The sequence below is a fragment of the Leucopleurus acutus genome, assembly GCF_964270905.1.
Source record: "Leucopleurus acutus genome assembly, chromosome: 14".
Taxonomy (NCBI): domain Eukaryota; kingdom Metazoa; phylum Chordata; class Mammalia; order Artiodactyla; family Delphinidae; genus Leucopleurus; species Leucopleurus acutus.
The window spans coordinates 60,530,458-60,553,377 of NC_139156.1; the positions used below are offsets into that span (position 1 = coordinate 60,530,458).

General features: G+C 46.1%; 1 protein-coding gene across 2 annotated transcripts in view; it reads left to right on the forward strand.

Moving 5' to 3' along the window:
* Window positions 1-4,987: 4,987 nt before the first annotated feature.
* PSAP (prosaposin) overlaps window positions 4,988-22,920 on the forward strand; it is a 34,006-nt gene continuing 16,073 nt past the window's right edge. For both annotated transcript variants that reach the window (XM_082855093.1, XM_082855094.1), the window contains exon 1: window positions 4,988-5,096. In XM_082855093.1, coding sequence (XP_082711219.1) covers window positions 5,057-5,096 — 40 coding nt within the window. In that variant the 5' untranslated portion in view covers window positions 4,988-5,056. The remainder of the gene's footprint in view (window positions 5,097-22,920) is intronic.

The following is a 22,920-nucleotide window of genomic DNA, read 5'->3' on the forward strand; positions in this document are numbered from 1 at the left end:
AATCCAAGAGCCAACTTTGAGCCTAGCAGCTGGAGTACTGAGTGAGGAGGCTTTGAAGTCACGTTCTAGTAGTGATGTCTATCATGGGTGAGGAAGTGGGCATGGGGACTTCTGTGCTGGATGTCCAGCATCCTGCAGAGTGGTGCTGTGTCATGGATACCAAGTGGGAGAGTTGTAGGAAGGAGGAGCAGACCAACAGTATCAGAGGCTAAAGGGAATGAGAAGGTGCTGGTGGACGTTCCAGGTAGGAATTTACTATTTACTTTCAAAAAGCCATTCAGTGGAGCTGTGGGCTGGGCTAGGGTTAGTCTGGAGGGAGAGTAGTAAATATGGTGAGTGTAGGTGACTGTTTCAAGGAGCAGGGCAGTGAAGGGAAGGTACGGGAAAGTAGCTGAAGTGAAAGTCAGGGGTGAGAAGATTTCTTTTAGGATAGGAGAGCCTTGTGTGTATTTATAATCTGAGGGGGAAGAGTCAGCAGTGAGGGGGGAGACTGAAGATATGAAAAAGGAAAGGACAATGGATGGAGCAAAGTGCTAGAGGGATGATAATAAAAATATTTAACAACTGGTAAGGCATGGGGAACGAACAGAAAGAATGGACACACCTAAAACTAATATAATACTGTAAATCAACTATACTCTAATTTTTAAAAAAGGAAAAAACATATTAAAAATAAAAAGAATAAAAGGAAAAAACATACTAAAAATAAAAAGAATAATAAAAATAAAAAGACCTAGAGGTCACAAGAGCTGATCAACAAAAGCACAGGAGGGTTTAGCAGCTACAGTTTGGCCACATAAAGAGAAGAAAAGGCATTTCCTCCTCAGAGATGGAAGAGAAGAGGTAAAATAGGAAATGAGCATGAAGAAGACAGAGATGAGGTCAGGGCTTGAGCATTGTTGAGAAGATCTGGAAAGTAACAAAAACTCAAGATAATGAAACCTTAAACAAGATATGGCTGTGTTTACACAAATAGTCTGGAGGTGGACAATGTAGGGCAAATAAAACCATCAGAGATCCAGGTTCTTATCTTGTTGCTTTGTCATCCTTAACAAGGCTCCTACCTCATGGCCCAGAATGGATGCTTGAGCTCCTGCCATTATGTCTGCAATCCAGCATAAAGAAGAAAAGAGTTTGCAGCCTTAGATGACGTTTAGCTGGTACAAATAGTAGTGTTGTTCAGCAGTAAAATTATTGAACTACTTCTGTACCACCTGCTGGTAAATAGCTGCTGACTCCCTGGTGCCCATCCCCCTGTTTACTCATCCCCTGGGACCACCCACCCCTCCAAGACAACAACTTGGCTCAGTTGGGACCTTCCAGGACATTCCGCCAACACTATGGTCAGTGTCCTGGCAGTACCATTTGTTAAATATTTGCACTGGCTGTGTCTCTTCCTTTTAAGAGCAGTACCTTAAAGTCACAAAATGGGCACTTGTTCTTTTATTTCATTGGCCAGAATGAAGTCCTATGGCTGCAAGGCAGGTTGTGAAATGTAGTCCTTTTTCTGGGTGGCCATGTACGCAGCCAGAAATAGGGGGTTTGATTACTAATTATCAAGATCAAGGGAAAAGAGGCGAAGCATATTAGGAGACAATAGGAGACTCGGCCACCTGGGAGGGCCAAATACGTCCCAAGTAACACAGAGGGCTTTGTGAGCCTAGCTGGGATGGTTGATTTCTCCAGCAGCCCAGGGCTGCTGGGAAGAGAGGAAAAGACAGCTGAGGCCAGAAATTGGCAGGTGAGTGACTAAAGTTTGATGGGGAGAGTGGTCTTTGGGAGGGGATTACTAGAGTGGTTGCCTCAGGGTCCAGACTAGGCAGAAAGGAAAATGCAGGCAGGAGAGACTGGAGGCTGGAGGTCTTGATGAGGGAGATGCTGGCGGGAGAGGAACCTGAGCTTCCTTCTCTGAGACGCAGTGTGGGTGTGTTATGGGGGGAGGGGGTGCTTCCAGGGTGGGACCAGGGTGGCTGTTGGGGGAGCCAGAGTGGAGCTTTGGGGCCAGGCATGTGGGCTGGGCCTTCACAGTGGAGGCCTCTGTTCTATCAGCTGTCTTGGCCCAGTGCTCTTTCAGTTGCACAATAGAAGCAGTAACAGATGGAAGCCTTCTGGGGCCAGAAGGGGAATTATTCATCTGACAGGTGGGAGTCTCACAAGATCTCAGGCACTAGAAGTGGGGCCTCGTGAGGAGCTGGGACCCAGAACTGGAAAGTCATCAAGAACCCCGCCAGGGTCTCCAGTATGGATCACATTTCCAAGGAAAAATATCTTTGCAGTTCCCTGAAAACTTGAGCTCATAGTAGGGAGGAAAAGAAGGGGATTTTCTTATCTTTAAAAATTTTTCCTATAATTTTTTCTTTAAGAAGTATGAAGTAAAACGTGGACATTCCAGTGAGTGAAATAATGCAATGACGGGTAAACCCCAAATCAGAAGACTCTTCTCACTTCCAATTCTTTGTTCCTCTTCTGAAAATCCTGCCACTTCTGAGAGAGAAGGGCACCTTGCTGCTTCTGCCTCATGCTTCAAAGCTGCTTCAAGTAACGTTGTTTTGTCCCGGCCCATTTCCTTAACTAGCCCATCATTGTTCAGCATTTGAAATCTTTCCAGTTTCTACTGTTACAAAGGGCTATTCTGTGAACACTTTGGATAAAGTACTTCTTAGCTCTGGATTATGTCTTTGGGGAGGTATATAGCTAGGAATGGTATTATAGGGTCAAAGGGTCCAAATAGAATCATAGCTCTTGTTGCCTACACACAGATGGTTAGGAAGGTATTTAAAGAGGATTGAAGCATCTACTGACTTGGTAAAAAATTATAATAACCCACTTACTGCTTCTATCTTCTTTATTAAAATTCTGTCCTTACAGGGAAGGGGGTGGATGAAGGAATATATTACTCTTGTGTTCCAGGTGTGCAAATAAAAGGCAACAAAAGTTCATCTCAAAAACACGCACATATCCCTCTAGTTGTGGGGGAGGGTATTAAAAAGAGTCGTGGTGGGTTCAGGCTCTGTCATTAAGTAGCTCTGAGAGCTCAGTTACTCCGGCCAAGTGAGAGCCTGTGATCCGAAGGGCTCCAGGTTTCCTTTTGGCTTGGGGTCTTGTAACCTCTGCATGGGATGCTTTGCCTCCTTCATCAGCTAGGAGCTGGGAACCAGGCTGTGTCCTAGAACCCCACCTCCCTTGCATTTATCTGGCTGTTGGGGTAATTTGCCCCATGCTGTGCCTGGACTTAGGAAGCCTGCAGATGGGGCAGCCATGCAGCCTCCGTCTTGCCATTGAGGCCAACCAGTGAGGCATCCAGTTTAGACCAAATCTTGTCCCAACTTCACTCAGCTCTTTCACATCACCCGCTGTGGTGCACACTTCCCCATCTAGCTCCCCAGTGGGAAGTAAACCTCGCTGTGTGGGTGGTGGTGGAGGAGCTGAGCCAAAGGTGCTGAGACCTCTGTCTGTGGGCTGTTCCTCAGGGAGCATTATAGATTGTCACAGACAGATGGGACCCTGGGTTTGCCCCTCCCTGGTCAGGTGTAACCTTGGATAAATGTCCTTCCCATTCCAGGCCTCAATTTCCCAATTGGTACAATGATGGAATGGGACTAAATGACCTTTAAGGGCCTGCCCTAAAAGTCTGAGGTTTCCTTCCTTTCCTTCCCTTAGGCTTGTAGGTACTTGGCCCTTGGAGGACAGCGAGGTTGGGGTCATCCCTCTGCTCAGGACCAGAGGGTCAACCACAGGTAGAAGGCAAGTGGTTTTGTGGGCCACCCAGGCCTTTCTTATTCTGGAGTAAGATGAGGATTGAGGGCTAGACAGGGTGGGCAGCTTCCTTCTCCATAAAGGCCCCTGGCTGATTTTTAGCCTGATTCTCAAATTCAGGCTTCACTCTCTGTTTCCTTCTCCAATGGCTCAGACACTTTCTATCCTCCCCCATCTTGCTTCTCAATCCCTTTCCTCCACTCCCTCCAACTCTGGGACAAACCGTGAGAGGACCTTGGGAGTGTTTGCATATTTTGGGAAGGGGAAAATTTCCCTTCCCTTCTTTGGTTCTTTTTGGTTGGTCAAACAATTAAAATGATGTAACACAGATTAACAGGAGAAAATAAAATTTAATTTCATATGTGCAGGAACCCCACAAACACGAGAGGGTCAGAGACAGAGAGGTAAGATGAGGTGTATACACCATGCTGAGCTAAGAAATGGGATAGGGGCCTGGGGCTTCCAAGGACAGGAGGGTCATCCACAGGCAGATAAGAAGAGCAGATTTTTCCGTAATTAGGTGTCTGCTCTGCCGTATAGATGGGGTCACTTAGATAAAATTTGTTCCTGGTAATAACACCTTTTCTGGGAAAAATCCCCCATTTAAATTCTTCTAGGTAGTTAAGGGAGAGGCAGTAATTCCTCTTGAGCCCACAGGCTCTCCATTGCCTTTAGCCAAAAGAATCCACAGGCCAAAGTACAACATCTCAGAGACCTGTTCTGAAACCCTACATATCTAACATTGAAAAACCTGTCTGTGAGTCATGGGGAGAAGGGATTGTGGATATGAAATGCTAACAGGAAAAGTCAGGACCCAGAATGAAGTTACACGCTGGCCCAGCCACGAAAATACTATGAACGTCATTTAAGAGACAGCGTGGGTCAAGTGGTGAGTTTGAGTTTTGACTGTGAGAGCTTAGAAAAAGTAGATAACCTTTTTGAGTACGGATTCTCAACTGAAAAATGGTACTGATAATAGAAAATGGTACTTCATAGAAAAAAGGTGCGGTTGATTTCTTCATTTATGTATTCTTTGATGACCTCTCCATTCCCTTCCGTCTCCTTATCCTCCTCCCATGCTCCTTCAATCCTTTCGTCCTCCACACTCCTCCCACCTCCCAGCTTTCCTTTTGCGCAGGCGCCTTGTGCGGCGCTGAGTCAGGCTGCGGGGAGAATTCGGGCCGCCCGGCCGGGCCAGAGCTTGCGCCTGCGCGGTGGGCGGCTTTGGGGCGGGGCACGTTTATATTCGCTGAGGATCAGCTGACGCTCTGCATTGCAGACTGCGGAGTCGGGAGGCGTCATGTACTCCTTCTTGGTTCTGGCCAGCCTCCTGGGCGCGGGTAAGCCCTGGGACCCCCAACCTGGGGAAGGGGACCCCGCAGGACGCAGCCCGCTGGTCCCGGAGCGGGTTGTACCGGGCCTCGCCCCTTTGCTCCCCATAGGGATTAGTGAGGGGCGCGCACTGCGCAGGCGCCTGCGCAGAGCCGGGTACCTGCTGGGCGGCGGAGGGGCTGCTGGAGGCGGGAGGCGGTTGGGAGCCTGGCTGCCTAGGGGCTGGGGTCGGGCTTGTGTGCGAGGCGGGCGGGGCCGGGGAAGTTGCGTCTCCCTCACGGCCTGAGTTGGCGGACTGGGGCTCCCTTAAGCTGCCGGTCCAGCTCTCGGGGTGGGCCTGTAGGGTGACCCCTCCTGCAGCTGTGTCGTGCTTGTGCTGGACGCACGTCATGGAGATGGACTGGAGCCCCAACTTCTGGATAGACTTTGGCCCTTGGCCTCACTTGCCCCAGTTTTTAAGAGTATTGAAGTTGCAGAAAGCACCTAAGTATATATTCTGTATTGATGTTTATCTTTGCATATATATTTACTCTTGATCCTACATCTTGAAGATGATACGGGGTTTTTGTGGTCCTGATGAGTTTGCAATGGAGCCCTCATTTCATCTTGCATGGCCATTGGCAGGTTTTGGCAGTGGCCTTTATTTTGGGGAAAATATACCTGAGAAGTTGTGGTCCTGAAATAGTACTGACGGTTGTTAAAATCATCGCAGGTTATGTAGCCAATGCTTGGGAACCAGCTGTACTGCCTTCCTGGAATTAGAAGGGGTCCCGTGCCCTTCCCATGTTATCGAGACCAACCCTCCTTCATTAACCTTCATTAACCTCATCTAAATCATCATGGTAAAGGGAAAGGAGTGAGGTTGATTGACTTGGAGCCAGATTTTAATTTAAATACACAGAGGATCCCAAATCTGGATGTTTTCAGATAATAGCCCACTGAGGGCTATAAACCTGATCTTCAGGCCCGTCCTCAGTTTCTGTTTCTAGTTAACTGTAATCTAAGGGCTAGCTTCCATTCTAACTCATGCAGCAATCCAAATTTTAATAGACAGTAATGTAATGGATGACAGAGTTGATGGGAATCAAATAAGATATTTATAGGTGTTTTTCTCATGTTAGCTTTCAGCAACTTCCACGAATGTGTCTTAACCTTAAACCAAGCTCCTAAACTTGCTTTACTTGTGGATTATGAAAGGCAATCAACTTGTAAAGAAAGATTTTTGGTTTTATAGTCACCAAAGAAACTTTCTTGCTGGGGTTGATACTGCTTTTATTCCATAGTCAGTATGATAAACTAATGCTAGTCTCTAAATTTTCTATACTGATTGAAAACGAGTTTTTTGTTTTTCAGTATCAAACTGTTCTTACTGGCAGTGAATCACTTCTCACGAGACCCTTAAGAGTTCTGAATCACTCAACCCACACAAAAAGGACTAAATTGTCTGTTTGGAAATGTAAAATCCTCTGGTATATATGGGAGTATGGCTAACCAGACTGTTAAGTTAAACTAGATACCCTTTTCCCTGAACGCTTGGGTAAATAGGAGTGTGTAATAATGGCCTTGTTCTAATCTTGCTGCCCAGCCTTTAGGATTATGCCAAGGTCATTCTCTGAACACAATGTATGAATGCCTGCTTGCCTTGACAGCTCTGGCCCCAGTGTAGCTTTTTGGAAATGTATTCCTAAAATTTTTAATATTGATAGTGAGCTTGTTAATGAAGGTGTCTAGTGACGGCAGCCGTCATCTGCTCCCTGAGAGCTTAGAACTTGCTGTTCCAGTGTGGAGCCAGAGAGTGTCATCCTGAATCTGGAGAGGCTCTATGCTTTGTGTTTTAATGATGTCCTGGCGGTAGAGACTTTTGCTCTTGAGTTATTTTCCTACTCATCCAGTTGCCCCTCCTTTTTCTCCACCTGGAAAAGAAATGGCAGTGGTGGTGTACTGAGAGAATTGGAGAGGATCTCCTCTAACCTCTTAGGAGTGAAGACACTGAGGCCCCCCCAGAAATGACTCCCCCAAATCGTAGGCCATTTACGGGGGAAGTCAGAATCAGAACCAGGACTTCTGACAGTGCTTGCTCTTTATCCTTCCATCAACACCAAGCGCTTAACTTTACAAACTTATGGGGCTGTAATTTACATACAGAAAACACGCACCTGTTAAGTGTACAGATTGAGGTGTTCCTGCAGAGTGAACGAGCCCACTGTAAGCAGCCCCCAAGGTAAAGGAGGAGCATCCAGAAGCCCCCGTGCCTCCCCATCCTCGCACCCTCTCTAACTTGCCCCAAAGGAAACCGCTTTGTTAGCTTCTAGCACTGTAAATGTAAGAACCTCATTACTGCTTTTGAGCTTTTTATAAATGGGATCATATAGTAAGGACATACTGTTGGGTGATTCCTCTAGTGGAAAAAGGCAGGCCCAGTGTTAATGAGGTGGTCAGTATAAAACAAGTGGCTTGGTGCCTGGGATATGGTACCTCTTCCCTGAAACTTAGCTGCCCCTGTTACTGCCACCTGTGTAGAGGCTAACCAGCTGAATAGTGTTTACCCCCCACGGAGGCAGGTAGCTCTCTAGGGATGCTAGAATGTGTTATGTACAAATATATATACTCATTTGATAGCTTATTTTTATTAAGATGCAAGACATGAACGTATAGCACAGCCTGCTGAATGTCAACAACTCCAGTTCTCACCTGCCAGGAATTTGGATAATTCCCCTGTTTATCAATTTTTAGCCAATAATCAACTTTACTCTGAAAATAACAAGGATTTGGTAAGTGGTTTAATTGCATTTAACAAGGTGTATCCAGTACCTCCTACGACAGCTGAAGCGTATTAGATCAGGTGGTCAGGATTTTTCTAGATGGGGAAGGAGAACTTGCTTCTCCATTTTCTTGGGCTCTGAAGCTGGAATGGCTGGGCTGTGGCTTAACTGAATGGGGATGAGGAAGGGCGACAGGGTGTTGCTGGCTGGGGAAAGTACCTAATAAGGCACGGGAAGCTCTCAGGGCCAAGGCCGTGCCACTTGGGCAAGTGTGCACTGCAGCTTCTGGAAGCGGTCTTCTAGCATGGGCATTCTAGGTCCTCTAAGCCTTGCTTCCGCCACCAGTTATTTGCTTCTGCCTCCTGGAAGGAGGGTCTGGATTTTCCTGCCCTGCCTGTTTTGTTTTTTGTTTTTTTTTTAAATCATTTTAAAACTGATGGTAAATACAGTGATTGGGATGAACAGTTTGACTGTTGGCGAAAGCACTCATTGCTTTACTTTTGTTCCGTGAAGTTCCAGAAAATAACCTGAATTATGGCCTTGGGTAATGGTCTATGCACTGAAAAATAACCTGTCAAAATTCCATGTTTTCTTGCAGAATTTATAATTCTTTATGATGGGAGTGAGATGATACTGTAGAAGTTTAACTTTATCACATCATTGACTGACCTTGGGCAATTTTCTTCAACTGTGCTTCCTCATCTGTACAATGTATGGGATTAATAATATGATGCTTTAATAACTTACTGTACGACAAGGCATAGGTAAATAAGTACTATAGGGTTTGTTGTTAAACCACAAAAAAACAATACTGTGTTTGTTAATGTCCTTGTCCCACCAGCACAAGGACAAAATCAGTCTCTGCCCTTGATTTTGTGATGTCTCCTGCCTTCTTTCATTTCATGGGATGTTGTAAATTTAACAACAAACAAAATTAAATTGACTTGTAAATATGTTATGTTGGACATAATTACCAGATCAGAAAACAAACTAGGGTAGGTAGTCAGCCATTAGGAGGGAGGTGGGAAAGAATTTGGCTAGGCAGCCAAACTCTTGGTTTATACATCAGTTTTTAACAGAACAGCCCAGCACATCAGGGCTGGTTCCTGGTAACCTGACTACTCAGATTCTGGGCTGGTTGTCCCTAACCATGGTACCTGGGGTAAGTCTGTTCTCCACTCCCCGCCCCAGTCTGGTTTCCCCATCCCTCAATAGCGGTGAACTGTTCAGATAATAACTGCACACAGTAAACAAGTTCCATCGGTGTAATAGTGCATAGAGTAAAAAGTATGTTTCCCTCCCACCACTGTCCCCTGGGCCTTTCCCAGAGGCAGCCTGGTACCAGCTCCTTTAGGAGCCTTCCGGAGCTACCTATAGGTGGCTGTGTGTATGATTTCCCCTTCTGTTTTTCTTTTTAACACAAACACATATTACACTGTTTCGCTCCTTGCTCTTTTTTAAAATTGTGGAACATTCTAGACATTCGGAAAAGTGGAAGAGTAATGATAATGAACACCTATGTATATAACACTCTAGTTAAGATGTAGAACAACCTGCTGCCTTCCATAGATAACCACCTTCCTGGCCTGGTGTTTATCATCCCCCTGCAGGTCTGTCTTTATACTTTCATACATATATGTGTGATCTTCAGCAGTATGTGTAGTATTGTTCTGGATTTTTTTTTTTTTAACCTTTTTGGCCGCACTGCGCGGCATGCGGAACTTCCCCGACCAGGGGTTGAACCTCGGCCCCCTGCGGTGGAAGCGACAGTCTTAACCACTAGACCACCAGGGAAGTCCTGTTTTGGATATTTTAAACATTTAATGAATAATATAGATTCTTGGGTTAGTAACTTTTTTTTTTATTTTGCTAGTGAGGTTCATTCATTTTGAAAATGTTTAGATCTGTTTCATTCATTTTCACTGCAGTACAGTATTACATTTATATCATACTTATTCTCCATTCTGTTGATAGACATTTAGATTATTTCCAGTTGTTTTATTGTTCTGTTACAAACTGCTTCTGTAAATACTCTGGTGCACATGAACAGACATTTCCTTAGAGGATATACCTAGGAACAGAATTGCTGAGTTGTGGAGTACATCTGTTTTCACCTTAATTAGAAATTGCTGAATTACTCTCTAAAGTGATTTTAGGAATTTCTGTTCCCACAGAATATGCGGTTTTTAGTTGCAGTATTAACATGTGATGTCAAACTTGAAATTTTGCCATGATAAAAGGGTGAGGTGGTTTTCATTTGCATTTCTCCTTTTATTTGTATCTTTAGAGGTTATTTCATGCTAATACAGATAGATCTATACTACTGCCTTTCTAAAAAAACATAAATTTTGGAATAATCTTAGATTTACAGGCAAGTTGCAAAGCTAGTACAGCGAGTTTCTATATACCCTGCACCCAAACTTCCCTTACTGTTAACATCTTATATAACCGCTGTACATTTGTCAAAAGTAAGAAATTAACCTTACTGTTCACTAGACTGCACACTATATTTGGATTTTACCAATTTTCCTAGTAATCTCTTGTTTCTGTTCCAGGAGTGGATCCAGAGTACCACATTGCACTTAAGTTGTCCTATCTTCTTAATCACCTTCTACCTCCCAGCTGTTAAAAAAAATAGCTGCAGAGTATTTTATTGTATGGATGTGTCAATTTAGTTAAACCTGTTGATGGACATCTGTGTCACAGAAAAAGTGAGATGGATTCTAATGACACTTCCAAATTTTAAAATTAAATTCTGGCCACATTTGGATAGATACTGCTTTTGAAAAGAAATTCTTTACATGACAGGAAACTACATAAATAAGATTGAAGGAGATGTTATAGAAAGTTCTTTTGGCCAGTATTAGTGGCGTCACTTATTATAGTAAAAAAAAAAACAACTCCTTTAACAGCTGTGCTGGAATGCTGTCTCCATGTGCAGGCACTGATGCCAGAGGGTCATGTGGCTCTTCCTGTCTCACTAGGAGTAAAACCTAAAGTTTATTCTGCAAGGTCATGTCATCTGGCCCTCGGCTGCTGTTCAGAGTTCTTCCTCTCCCATCAGGTCAGGGCTGCTTACTTACTGTTGCCCATTTTGTGTTCTACCTATTTGGGTCATCTTCCTTTCCAGGTAATCATGTAGTTTACTCTCTGCCCAGGTGTTGCCTTACCAGAGTTGCGCCCTGCTCTGTCTGAAATGTCCATGTCTTGCTCTTCCTTGGCTTCATTTTTCTTCGTAGCACTTGGCACTGCCGGGCATCATATGATGTGTTTTTTTTTTTTTTTTTTTTTTTGCGGTACGCGGGCCTCTCACTGTTGCGGCCTCTCCCGTTGCGGAGCACAGGCTCCGGACGCGCAGGCCCAGCGGCCATGGCTCATGGGCCCCGCCGCTCCGTGGCATGTGGGATCTTCCTGGACCGGGGCACGAACCCGCGTCCCCTGCGTCGGCAGGTGGACTCTCAACCACTGTGCCACCAGGGAAGCCCCATATGATGTGTTTTTATTTGTTGTCGCGGTCACTGACTGGATCTGCAGCACGTACAACAGTGTTTGGCCTGTAATAGGTGCTCAGTCCTGCTGAACCGTGGTGTGAGCTGTAGCAAGAGGACTTAAGCTCAGTAACTGCTGGTGGGTCGGTGTGCATGAAACTTAAATGCTGGTAGTGCCAGATCTTTATCACGATTAAACAAAGCATTTTCTTTTATTAACTGAAACGAATTTTACGAAATTGTGTTTAGGAGTTTGCAAATCAAGAGTGACTTTGGACTCAAGTGAAGTGTTCGCTTTTAATAATAGTTCGTGTCCAGGTTAGAGCCAGTCCCCCCCACCCCAACCCCGAGCCTTTTGGAGAGGATTTTATGTAGGGGTTAGGGACACAGGACCCTGACATAACTAAGATACCCCTGGTGGCCCTGATTTGAGGTAAATCTGAAAAGGGAACCAGCTATAATCTGAGGAGTTGTTTCCCCTCTTTTTAGTTCCAGAACTTAGTTGTTTTTAAATGTTTAACCCAGTGGTTCTCAAACTTTTTGGTCTCAGGATCCCTGTATACTCCTGAGTCATTGAGAGACCCCAAAGAGCTTTTGTTAATCTGGGTTATATCTGTGATATTTACCATCTTATAAATGAAGCTGACAAAATTTTAAAAATAATCCTTAAAAAAATAAATCCGTTACATGTTAACGTATTGTGATTATAATGAAAAATAGCTGTTTTCCTAAACCTAAACCTATTTAGTGAGAAGAACAACTTATTTTACATTTTTGCAATCTTTTTAACACCTGGCTGGATTTTCAGCTGCCTCTGCATTCAGTCTTTTGCACTGTCACATGTCATATGCTTCCAGAAAAATTCCACTGCTCATTTTTGAGTGAATGAGTGAAAAGGGCAACTAACATCTTCATATTACTATTATGAGAATTTTGACTTCATGGATCCCCTAAAAGAATCTCTGAGACCCTCAGTGTTCTGTGGACCACGCTTTGAGTGTGAACTACCAGTGTAGCTGATTTGCAGGATCTACAGACATCATAGTAGGTGACACTCCCTGAGAGTTCATTGTGTGCCCAGCACTGTTCTGAGTGCTTTTTGCTTAACATTTTATCCTCATAGCAGCCCTCTCAGGTGAGAGCAACTAAATCAGAATGCTGGGGACATTCTAATATCCTGCCCTAATCCATGCTGTGGTCTGAATTTTAGATTTCAGCATTTCCAATGAAGGTGGTATTCCTTTTAAGTATTAAGTACTCAAAAGTGACATGTATAGTAGACACACTTGCATGTATCTGAAACTTTTTACTTAATAAACAGTCATGTGCGATGAGCCCAGAACACTGAATTTCCTTATTAGTGGGTTTGCATGAAATCTTTTTTTTTTTAAATGCATATTATTGTCTTCTTCAAGGGTGCAGAGACCACCCAGCCGGTTAGCAGGGATGGGATAGAGCCTGGGCCGGCTGCTGGCTGGCTGGCTGGCTGAATTGATTTCTGGGCTGTACCCTGGGCCGAGTGTAGAACCATACAGATGTGCCTTTGACCTCTGCCTGTACCCAGTCACCTGGCTGGACCTTGGGCATTTCTGTCAGGGGCTTCTTCATGGTCCAGTTGTCGAGTAATATTATCTAAGGTGATTTAAGTTTATGTCTGATCATCACCTGGTAGGTTGACACTTTGGAAGAAGAGCTTTGCTGACAGGAGTTTATATTGGACTGGAGTGCTCCTTTTTTCTTTTTTTAGTTAATATTTTTTATTGGATTATAGTTGATTTACAGTGTTGTGTTAGGACTAGAGTGCTCTTTCTTTAAATATATATTTATTTATTTTATTTTTGGGTCTTCGTGGCTGCGTGCAGACTTTCTCTAGTTGCGGCAAGTGGGGGATACTCTTCGTTGCAGTGCGCGGGCTTCTCATTGCAGTGGCTCCTCTTGTTGCGGAGCACGGTCTCTAGGCACACGGGCTTGCGTAGTTGTGGCATGCGGGCTCAGTAGCTGTGGCACGCGGGCTCTATAGCGCAGGCTCAGCAGTTGTGGCACACGGGCTTAGTTGCTCCACGGCATGTGGGATCTTCCCGGACCATGGATCTAAACCTGTGTCCCCTGCATTGGCAGGTGGATTCTTTTTTTTTTTTGCGGTACGCGGGCCTCTCACTGCTGTGGCCTCTCCCGTTGCGGAGCACAGGCTCCGGACGTGCAGGCTCAGCAGCCATGGCTCACAGGCCCAGCCGCTCCGCGGCACGTGGGATCTTCCCGGACCGGGGTACGAACCCATGTCCCCTGTATCGGCAGGTGGACTCTCAACCACTGCACCACCACGGAAGCCCTGAAAATTCTATCTTAACTGGTGTTGGTACCTCAGGGTCAGGGTCTCAGCCCTGTACTGCAGGGCTCCACTGTGGCCTTTGCTCATGGCCTGAGGCCAGGAACCAAGGAGGAAGGGAGTTTTGATTGTCACTCATTTTCTGAAAGTGATGACATTTGGTTTGGAGACTTTGGTCCCATATCTGTGGCTAAGCATATGACCCCAGGCCTTCTCAGCCACCCAGGTGGTTCTATGGAGGCATGAGCCTGTGGTTGGGCTTCCTACCAGAGCATGTGACCAGGCAGCTGAGGGCTCTGGCTGGCAGTGAACTTCCTCAAGGCTGTGACTCCAGGTAGGGGTGGAAGAGGGCCCATGAGGGTGGGTGCTGGTCACAGCTCCTTCTGGGCCCCTCTGAGTATGACTTTTCCTTCCGTCTTTGTGCTTTCCTGAATTTTCTTAATTGTAGGCAGTGAACATACGTGGTTTGGTAATCAGGAAAAAAAAGCCTGTTATTATTTTTAAATTTTTTAAAATTATTTTTTAAAATTAATTTTTTTTTTTTTTTTGCGATACACGGGCCTCTCACTGTTGTGGCCTCTCCCGTTGCGGACCACAGGCTCCGGACGCGCAGGCTCAGCGGCCACGGCCCACGGGCCCAGCCGCTCCGTGGCATGTGGGAACTTCCCGGACCGGGGCACGAACCCGCGTCCCCTGCATCGGCAGGTGGACTCTCAACCACTGCGCCACCAGGGAAGCCCTAAAATTAATTTTTATTGGATTACAGTTGCCTTACAAGCCTGTTATTATTATTATTATTATATATATATATATTTTTGCTGTACGTGGGCCTCTCACTGTTGTGGCCTCTCCCGTTGCAGAGCACAGGCTCCGGACGTGCAGGCTCAGTGGCCATGGCACACGGGCCCAGCCGCTCCGCGGCATGTGGGATCTTCCCAGAGTGGGGCACGAACCCGTGTCCCCTGCATCGGCAGGCGCACTCTCAACCACTACGCCACCAGGGAAGCCCGGGAGTGCTCTTGAATGAACTAGATAGGAATTTCTCTTCCCAAAATCAATTATGCCAAATTGAATCGTTCTTTTACAATCTAAGAAGATCACACAGCCTTGCCCCTCAGTGTGTGTTATCACACAAGGCAGCGTACCTGAGGATTCTGTTGCTTTCTTCATGTGGATTGATTTCTTGTCCTAGAATGATCTGGCTTGTGAGGAAAATTAAAAAGCAAGGGGGCAGTGCGAGAGGAGAAGCAGGGAAGAAAGAACCTTTGTCTTAAGTAACAGAAATAATAGCTTATCTGAGCCAGAGGTGATGGGATGTCAGCCTAGCAGCTTGAAAGCTTTATTGCCACAGATTCCTTCTGTGATAAGAGGACTATTTGGACCTTACTTCCTCCAGATCAAGGCAGGCTGCCTCTAAGCGTATGCCATTCAGAATGATTAAATGGGCAGTATTTTTATTCTGCTCTGCAGAATGTTTTCCAAAGGCAAGATCCTCTAAAGAAGGGACAAGTGCTCTTTGTCATCGAAGGTATTTGTGACACCAGCTGTTTCATCGAGTAGTCAGTGTTGAGTGCATTGTGTTATCTCCTGCTCTTAGGGAATCTAAGTGCACAAATTCTCCTGAGAAATGTCTGAATGCGGGGGACCTGAGGTAGATACTGCCTCTCCTGGGGTTCCTCTCTCTTGGTTTCCTAGCAACCGGCTTGTTGCCATGGCAATGCATTACCCAGGCAGCAGATCCACTGCCCTGTGGAATGTGTACTCTGATTGTTGAGATTGGGAGGCTGCTTGCATTTTCTGTTACCCCCTTTTTTTCTTTGATAATTAGACTCGAACGGTATTTAGCATATGTTAACTGAAATATTTAAAAGGAATAAAAAAGATTTTATATGGCTAAAATAATAAGACTGATTGTTTTAACAAATGGGGCATAAAACACACATTCTAGGAATGATTATCCCTTTCATTCTGAGGTGGTTTTTGAAAATCTTTGTTAATTATATGGTGTACATGGACTTTTAAATATCGCAGTGGAGGTAGGCCTTAGTAAAGACTCGTCATTTGGAGACGATTTTGGTGAGTGAGGTAGATGATTAAGCTGGTATTATAGTTAGGCTTAGGTTTGACTGCAGACAACAGAGACCTAGAATAATGGTGCCTTAATTATGATTGAACTGTTCCCATCTATCATAGCGAGTTCAGGAGCCAGGCAGTCTAGGGCTAGCATAGTGGTTCTACTTCCAAAAGAATTTGGAGACCCAGGCTCTTCTAGCTCAGTGCTCTGCATCATTGAGGTCTAGGCCCTTTCTTCATGGCCCATCATGGCTGCCAAAGTTCCAGCCATCACTTGTCTTTAAAAGTGCAATAATGTCTACTAACATCCCATCAGCCAGAATGTGGTTTCATGGCCAGACCCTGCTACAAGGAGGACTGGGAAATGTGGTTTTAAATTTTGGCAGCCATGTGTGTAGCTAAGAATTTGTGGTTCTGTCCCTTTGAAAGGAGTGGAGAATAGATATAGGGAGCAACTTGTGGTCTGTGCCACACTGGGCGATAATTGTTCCCTAAAGCAGGTTGTAAGGTTTAACTATTTTTTCTGATTTTAAAAGTAACATGAGAAAAAATTAATTTATGCTAGTATACAAAAATTAGAATGTGAACACCTCCCTTTGTCATCCTTTCCCTCGAGTCCACCATTAACAAGCCAGTGTACAATTAACTGAGCGTCATAAGTACCAGGCACTCTCAGTGCTTTCTGTGCCTTCTTATTAATCTTCACAGAATTCCCGAGAAGAGGGCACTCTTTTTTTAAAGGAAGTTAATTAATTAATTAATTAATTTATGGCTGCGTTGGGTCTTCGTTGCTGCGCGGGTTTTCTCTAGTGTTGAGCGGGGGCTACTCTTCGTTGCGGTGCGCGGGCTTCTCATTGCAGCGGCTTCTCTTGTTGCGGACCATGGGCTCTAGGTGCGCGGGCTTCAGTAGCTGTGGCCCACGGGCTCTAGAGTGCAGGCTCAGTAGCCATGGCCCATGGGCTTAGTTGCTCCGCGGCATGTGGGATCTTCCCAGACCAGGGCTCGAACCCGTGTCCCCTGCGTTGGCAGGCGTATTCTTAACCACTGAGCCACCAGGGAAGCCCCAAGGGCACTCTTATTTTCCATATTTTGCAGATAATTGTGGCGTTAGTAAGTTGTCTGAGGCTTGGCTTTAGTAGACAGCAGAGCAGGAATTTCGTCAGGTCTGTCTACCCCCAACACTCAGGGCAGTGATCATGTTGCCATACTGCCTCTGTGCCCTTCCAGAGAAGGAGAGGTTTTTGAGGGGGCTTTTCTAAAAAGTGGGTTCCAAAAATATTTTCAACAGTGGCACCTTTCTTGGGATTGGAGGGCCAGTCAGCCTGTAGCTCCAATGACGTGAATTACTGAAAGCTTTTCACTGGTGGTGGTACTGGTGCTTCGCTGGGCGCCTCTCATTTTTGCCCACGCAGGGCTTCTTGTTTAGCTCCTAGCTACACAGGATCGACTCCTGGGCTCATTACAGTGGGGCCTGTGCTTCACTCTCCTTGTGATTTCTGGGTCTTGAATTTAGCAACCAGCAACTTCTGAGGTTGCTGGGAAACAGCTCTCTAGGTCTTTGAGCTGCCAGTTAATGACCTGATTAAATGTAGAGAAAGCAAATAGAACATCCTTGATTCAGCTGTTTGTGGAACACCTGTTCTGGGCAAGATAGTAGATGTGAAAAAGGTCTTCCAGTTGCAGCTGTGGATAATAATAGTGCTCACTGGACTTCTGTGGCATGCCAGCACTGCGCTGTGTTTTAGAGTCGGTTAATTTTTACAAATCCCTTGGAGTAGGTACTAGTAATAGGCCCATTTTGCAGATTGGAAGACCAAAGTCTGAAGGTCACATGACTAGAAGTGGTAGAGCCATGATCTGAACCTTCACTGTCTGATTTCAGAGGCAGTCTGGTAGGGGAGTCAAGATAATGTGGGTAAATTAAGATACCAGAGAGATAGATGATGGTTGAGAGACTAATACTCTGGCCGTTGAAAGTGCATAGTTACGTCGTCTCTTTTCTCAAAACAATCCAGTGATCAATGGCTTCATCCTCATTTTACAGATGGAAAACAAGCTGAGAAGGATGGCGATGTGTTTAGGGTCATTTGGACAGGACTTGCAGGCAGATCTTATTTCTTTTCAGTATACCGTGTTTGAAAAACCTTTAACTTGTTAGATGGTGGGTAAGTTGCCTTAGAAGCCTCGCTCTGAACTTGGGGTTTAGCTCCTTCTCACTTACGAAGTCATCGTAAGAGCAGCTAAAACGCACGCGGCTGTGGGGAGCTCTCCCTCCTTCCCTCCCTCCCAGGCTCACTGAGGACTTTTGGTCAGAGTCTAGAGCGGCCCAAGCCCGTGACTGATCCAGCTCGTGGCAGCTGTTCTCAAGACAGTAAAATTCCACTACAGCCTGTCTTCGATAAGTGACCTACATGTGGAGTGGTTTAGAGCACATCTGCTTATTTTCTTCTAAGCCTAGGAGTAAGAAGGGAACAGAGCCCCCACCCCTTTCCTAAGGAAATAACCACTGAAGTCTTAAAAAAACAAAAGACAAACCTGAAACCCTGTCCTCATAAAATGAAACTTGGTTGTGGGGTTTTAGTGTCTCTGAAGTGGTCATTTCTCTGACTCCAGCCCGCCAGCATTTGTCGCTGAGGGCTCGAATGCCAGGCCCTTGAACTGAGAAGTGTAGTGCTCGCCTTGCCCTGAGCAGTGATCCTTCTTAATAGGACAGATTTAATCAGAAATCTCCAGGGTGTCAGGCAGACGTTCTAAGAACTGTCTTAGAGTTCAGCCTGTTGCCTCAGGGAAGGAAGTTGGTTTTTGGGGGCAGTGTGGGAAGATGAAAATAGAGATGAAAGCTTTGCTGGGAAGATGTTTTGAGAAATAACTCATAAGAACGTAGGTTAGGGTAATTTTAATATTGGTTATGTGTGAATACTGAAAATGTCATTTGCCTCATTATTGTTGTAACAGTGAAGGCTTTTGTAGCCCCTAGAGGTCTTCTAGCCCCGCTCACCACTCGGGATCCCTCTGACACAGAATCCGTCTAGGTTGGGCATTTCGTTTCTGCTTGGTTCCTCCCACTCTTGTAGAGGTCATCACATAACAAGCCCACTCATTCCCTTTTTTTTTGTTTTTTTTTTTTGTTTTTAAGCATCAGTTTAATGGTTAGAGGACAGTTCAGGCTTCAGAGTGAGAACTCTGACTTCAAGTTGAGACTCTGCACTTATTAGTTAGAACCTGCTTAATCTCTCACAGGTTTCCTTTATTTTTTTCTTTCTTCTGGCTGTGCCGTGTGGCATGTGGGACCCTAATTCCCTACCAGGGATCAAACCCCGCGTCCCCTGCAGTGGGAACGTGGGGTCTTAACCACTGGACCACCAGGGAAGTCTGCGATTCCCCTTTTATAGCCTGTGGGTGTTAAGTATGTTCCTTACCTTGAGCTGTGGTCTGCTTCCCTTCACCTCTACCCAACCGCTCTGAGGTCTGGGATCGGAAGCCACCACCCAGAGCAGATCCACCCCCATGTCAGAGGTGGAAGGTGTCCTTCACTGGTGAAGATAACTGTGCTTATCCCGGAAACCTTCTCTCTCCCAGCTAAACACCTGCAGTCTCCTAAGGGCCTCGCCTTCTGACCTGCGCTTGTCACTGTCCCACGGGAAGCAGGGTGCGCAGGTGTGCTCTGCCTGCCTGTGTCCACTCACGCCGCAGCTTCTGAGCCCCACCTCTGTCCTTGTGCTGTTGGCTTTTGCTGCCCTGCTTTTTCTTTCAGCCCAACAGACTTCACATTTAAATTTAACCCGGAGAGTTTCATTTTCCCAGCTGTCGTCTTCAGCCCTTGCTGTCCCTGCTCCCTGCTCAGCCTTTTTGGGATGAGCCTTCCACTCCATTTAGGTGCCCATCATCTGGATCTCCCCACCTCCCCCTCGTTTCTGCCACATCACAACTGGGTGACACTAACACGAGCTGTCGCCCACAGCATGGACCATGGGCGACACTCATCACAAGGGATGAGTGCCTGGTGGGGCCTTTCCCAGTGGGCCTGAGGTCTGCTGGAGCCCCGCTCCTGAAAAGACAAAAGTGTTCTTTCCCTTCAGCAAAGATCACTGCTCTCCCTCAGAATGTTCCGGAATCCCCCTCCCCCCGCCCCGCCCCACCAGTCTTTCAGCTGCCCTCTTTCAGGTGCCAGTTCAATTTTCATTTTGAAGAAGCCACCTCCGGCTCCCCGGAACAGTTGGGCATTCTCCTTGCAGCTCCGTGTTTCTGCTAACGCAGCACCATTACTCCTGTGTCTGTCCCTCCCACCTGAAAGCACTGCTTGTCGCGGTCAATGGAGTTGATAATTGCGTCTTCATCTTAGTTGTTTTCCCGCTTCTGTGGAGAAAAACCATGCTTACCCCGAGAGCTTTCAGTCCCCAGCTGGAGTCCCTGGACAGGTGTTGAGAACCCCCTGAAGTGGTGTGAGGGTGTTGTGTATTAGTACGTTTTCTGAGGAAGGGATCTATGTTCCAAACGTGTTCTGACCCACTGTTTGATTCCCTCTCAGGAGACCGGCTCCCGAAATAAGCCCCTGAACCTCTCAGCAGGTCACGCACTTGGCATCACCAGGCTTGTTTCAGTCTCATTACCAGCCCTGAGGACACGCAGTTGTTTCGGGTCATCTTAGGAAATCGCACCACAGACCATTTTAATAACATGCGCCTTTATAAATTTGGCTTTAGTTTGGAGGTAAATGGGGAGGTCTTGGTGAGAACTGAGTTTCTGGGAGCTGGGACTTCAGTTTTCGTTTCTTAGTGTCCCTGAAGTCCGTTTTAGGCTTGGATTGGGTGGCCTCTCAGGTCTGCCAGATTGGCCACCAGGCATATATTTTACCTCTAGTTCTGAGGTGGGGGCTTGTTACCATTCAGCAGCTGTTAGGGCTGGGAAATGACCTTGGGTTCTGCAGTAGCTGGACCAATTTCAGATAGAAGGGGCTCCTTTTTTAGTCCAGAATAGCCTGGCCAAAACAAGTAACAAGTCTTTATAGCAGGTGATTACTATTTCAAGTTCCTAGGGGGAGTAAACAAGTTACAAAGTATTCTTGCAACTTGGGCCTGTGATAGTGCATTGTGTTCGGGGAAACCTGATAGATTTTGGTCAGTTAAAGCCGGTTCCTGGCTGGAAGTTTGGAGAAAATCCCTAGACTGAGTATTTGTAAGGATGGAGAGTGGTGGTCAGGCCTTGTGCAGGGAGCCCTGCTTTTATCTGCCGAGGTCCATCCTTCCGGCGTCACCGTGTATCTCTGTACGTTCCTTTGCCTAGAGACTCATTTTGTAGCCTCCTGTTCATAATTCGAGCTCCTAATTCAGATGTAGAAGCAGGCGATGTACTTAGTGGGTACTGTTCAGGGGAACTGGGAGGCCAGTGCCTGAGAGGAGCGTGGGAAGCGCTGGTGGGAGCTGCCAGGTCTGGGGCTGGCTCTGTGACCCCCTCACTCCTCAGAGCCCTTACCCTCGTGATGGGACTCCTGCTACCGTCTGACCTCCCGGGACCTACGGCTGAAGGCCGCAGCCTAGCTTGGCTGTGTTACGGTTAACCATCTGGGGAGTGTGGTACTGTTTTGAATCGGGCACATGTTTACCCACAGAGACCAGATCAAACCAACAGCTTTTGGAATGTGGCCAGTTCTGTTGAGTTCATGAACTGGTTGTGGGTTGTGATTTTTTTTGCTCCCCAAAGGGCAGAGAAGGCTGTAATCTGGGCAGATTAAGAATTCATTTGGTGGTGTCTGAAGGGGCGCAGATCATCTGGCTTGAGCTTTCTGGGGACCTGTGACTCCGTGTCTGCATGAACAGTTTGTCGAACTATAGCTAGTCTTGAATAGCTAGTAAAGTAATAACAGTATTTCCTTTCCTTCCTTCTAGTTTTTTTTGTTTTTTTTTTTTGCGGTACACGGGCCTCTCACTGTTGTGGCCTCTCCCGTTGCGGAGCACAGGCTCCGGGTGCGCAGGCTCAGCGGCCATGGCTCACAGGCCCAGCCGCTCCGCGGCATGTGGGATCTTCCCGGACCGGGGCACGAACCCGTGTCCCCTGCATCGGCAGGCGGACTCTCAACCACTGCGTCGCCCTCCATGTGTTGTAGCCCATGATATGTGTGTGTGAGAGCGAGCGAGAGCGAGCGAGAGCGAGCGAGAGCGAGAGCGAGCGAGATGTCTATAGAATTACTGTGTCCTCTCTTGGTTTACAAGGTGAAGCAACATGCAGCATGACTCCTGCGGTTCTAAATCTGTTTCTACGTGGCTGTGGGGTTTTCTTCTCAGACCCAAGCCAAATGTTTTCTGTTTACAGTAGAAGTTACTTCAACCCTCCTGTGATAGCTGCTGTGCAGTCATACGTCTGCACGTGGCCCAGTGTAATCTGTTGCTTCCTAGTGAGGTGTGAATGTGAGAGTTTTCTTCCCAGTTTTTAGTTCCAGAATCAAGGAATACCATAGTTCTCTCAGGGCAGTTTATAAAATATTCTTTAAAATTACACACAAGCAACATGACATGGGGAATTTAAAAAAGTAATTTAGCCAACCATCTTGTTTTATTTTCTGATTTTTGTACAACCCCAATTTCATATTCTTGAATATTTTTCTGTTTGACGTACATCATTTTTATAAGTATATTTAGCAACTGCATATTTTTTTTTATAAATTTATTTATTTATTTAGTTTTGGCTGTGTTGGTTCTTGTTGCTGCGCATGGGCTTTCCTCTAGTTGCGGCGAGCGGGGGCTACCCTTCGTTGCAGTGCACGCGCTTCTCACTGCGGTGGCTTCTCTTGCTGCGGAGCATGGGCTCTAGGGGCATGGGTTTCAGTAGTTGCAGCACACAGGCTCAGTAGTTGTGGCTTGTGGGCTCTAGAGTGCGGGCTCAGTAGTTGTGGCACACGGGCTTAAATCCTCCATGGCATGTGGGATCTTCCCAGACTAGGGATCGAACCCATGTCTCCTGCATTGACAGGCAGATTCTTAATCACTGAGCCACCAGGGAAGCCCCTGCATAATATTTTGGTGAGAATATTACTAGTTTTTTCCCTCTAGTTTTGACCATTCAGGTTACATCTGCCTTTTTTTTAATGTCGTGAATTTGACTTTATATATATATATAGATATATACACACTTAGGCGTATTGTATTTTACCTCTTGAATTACTGGATTTCCCTAAAATGTTTTATTA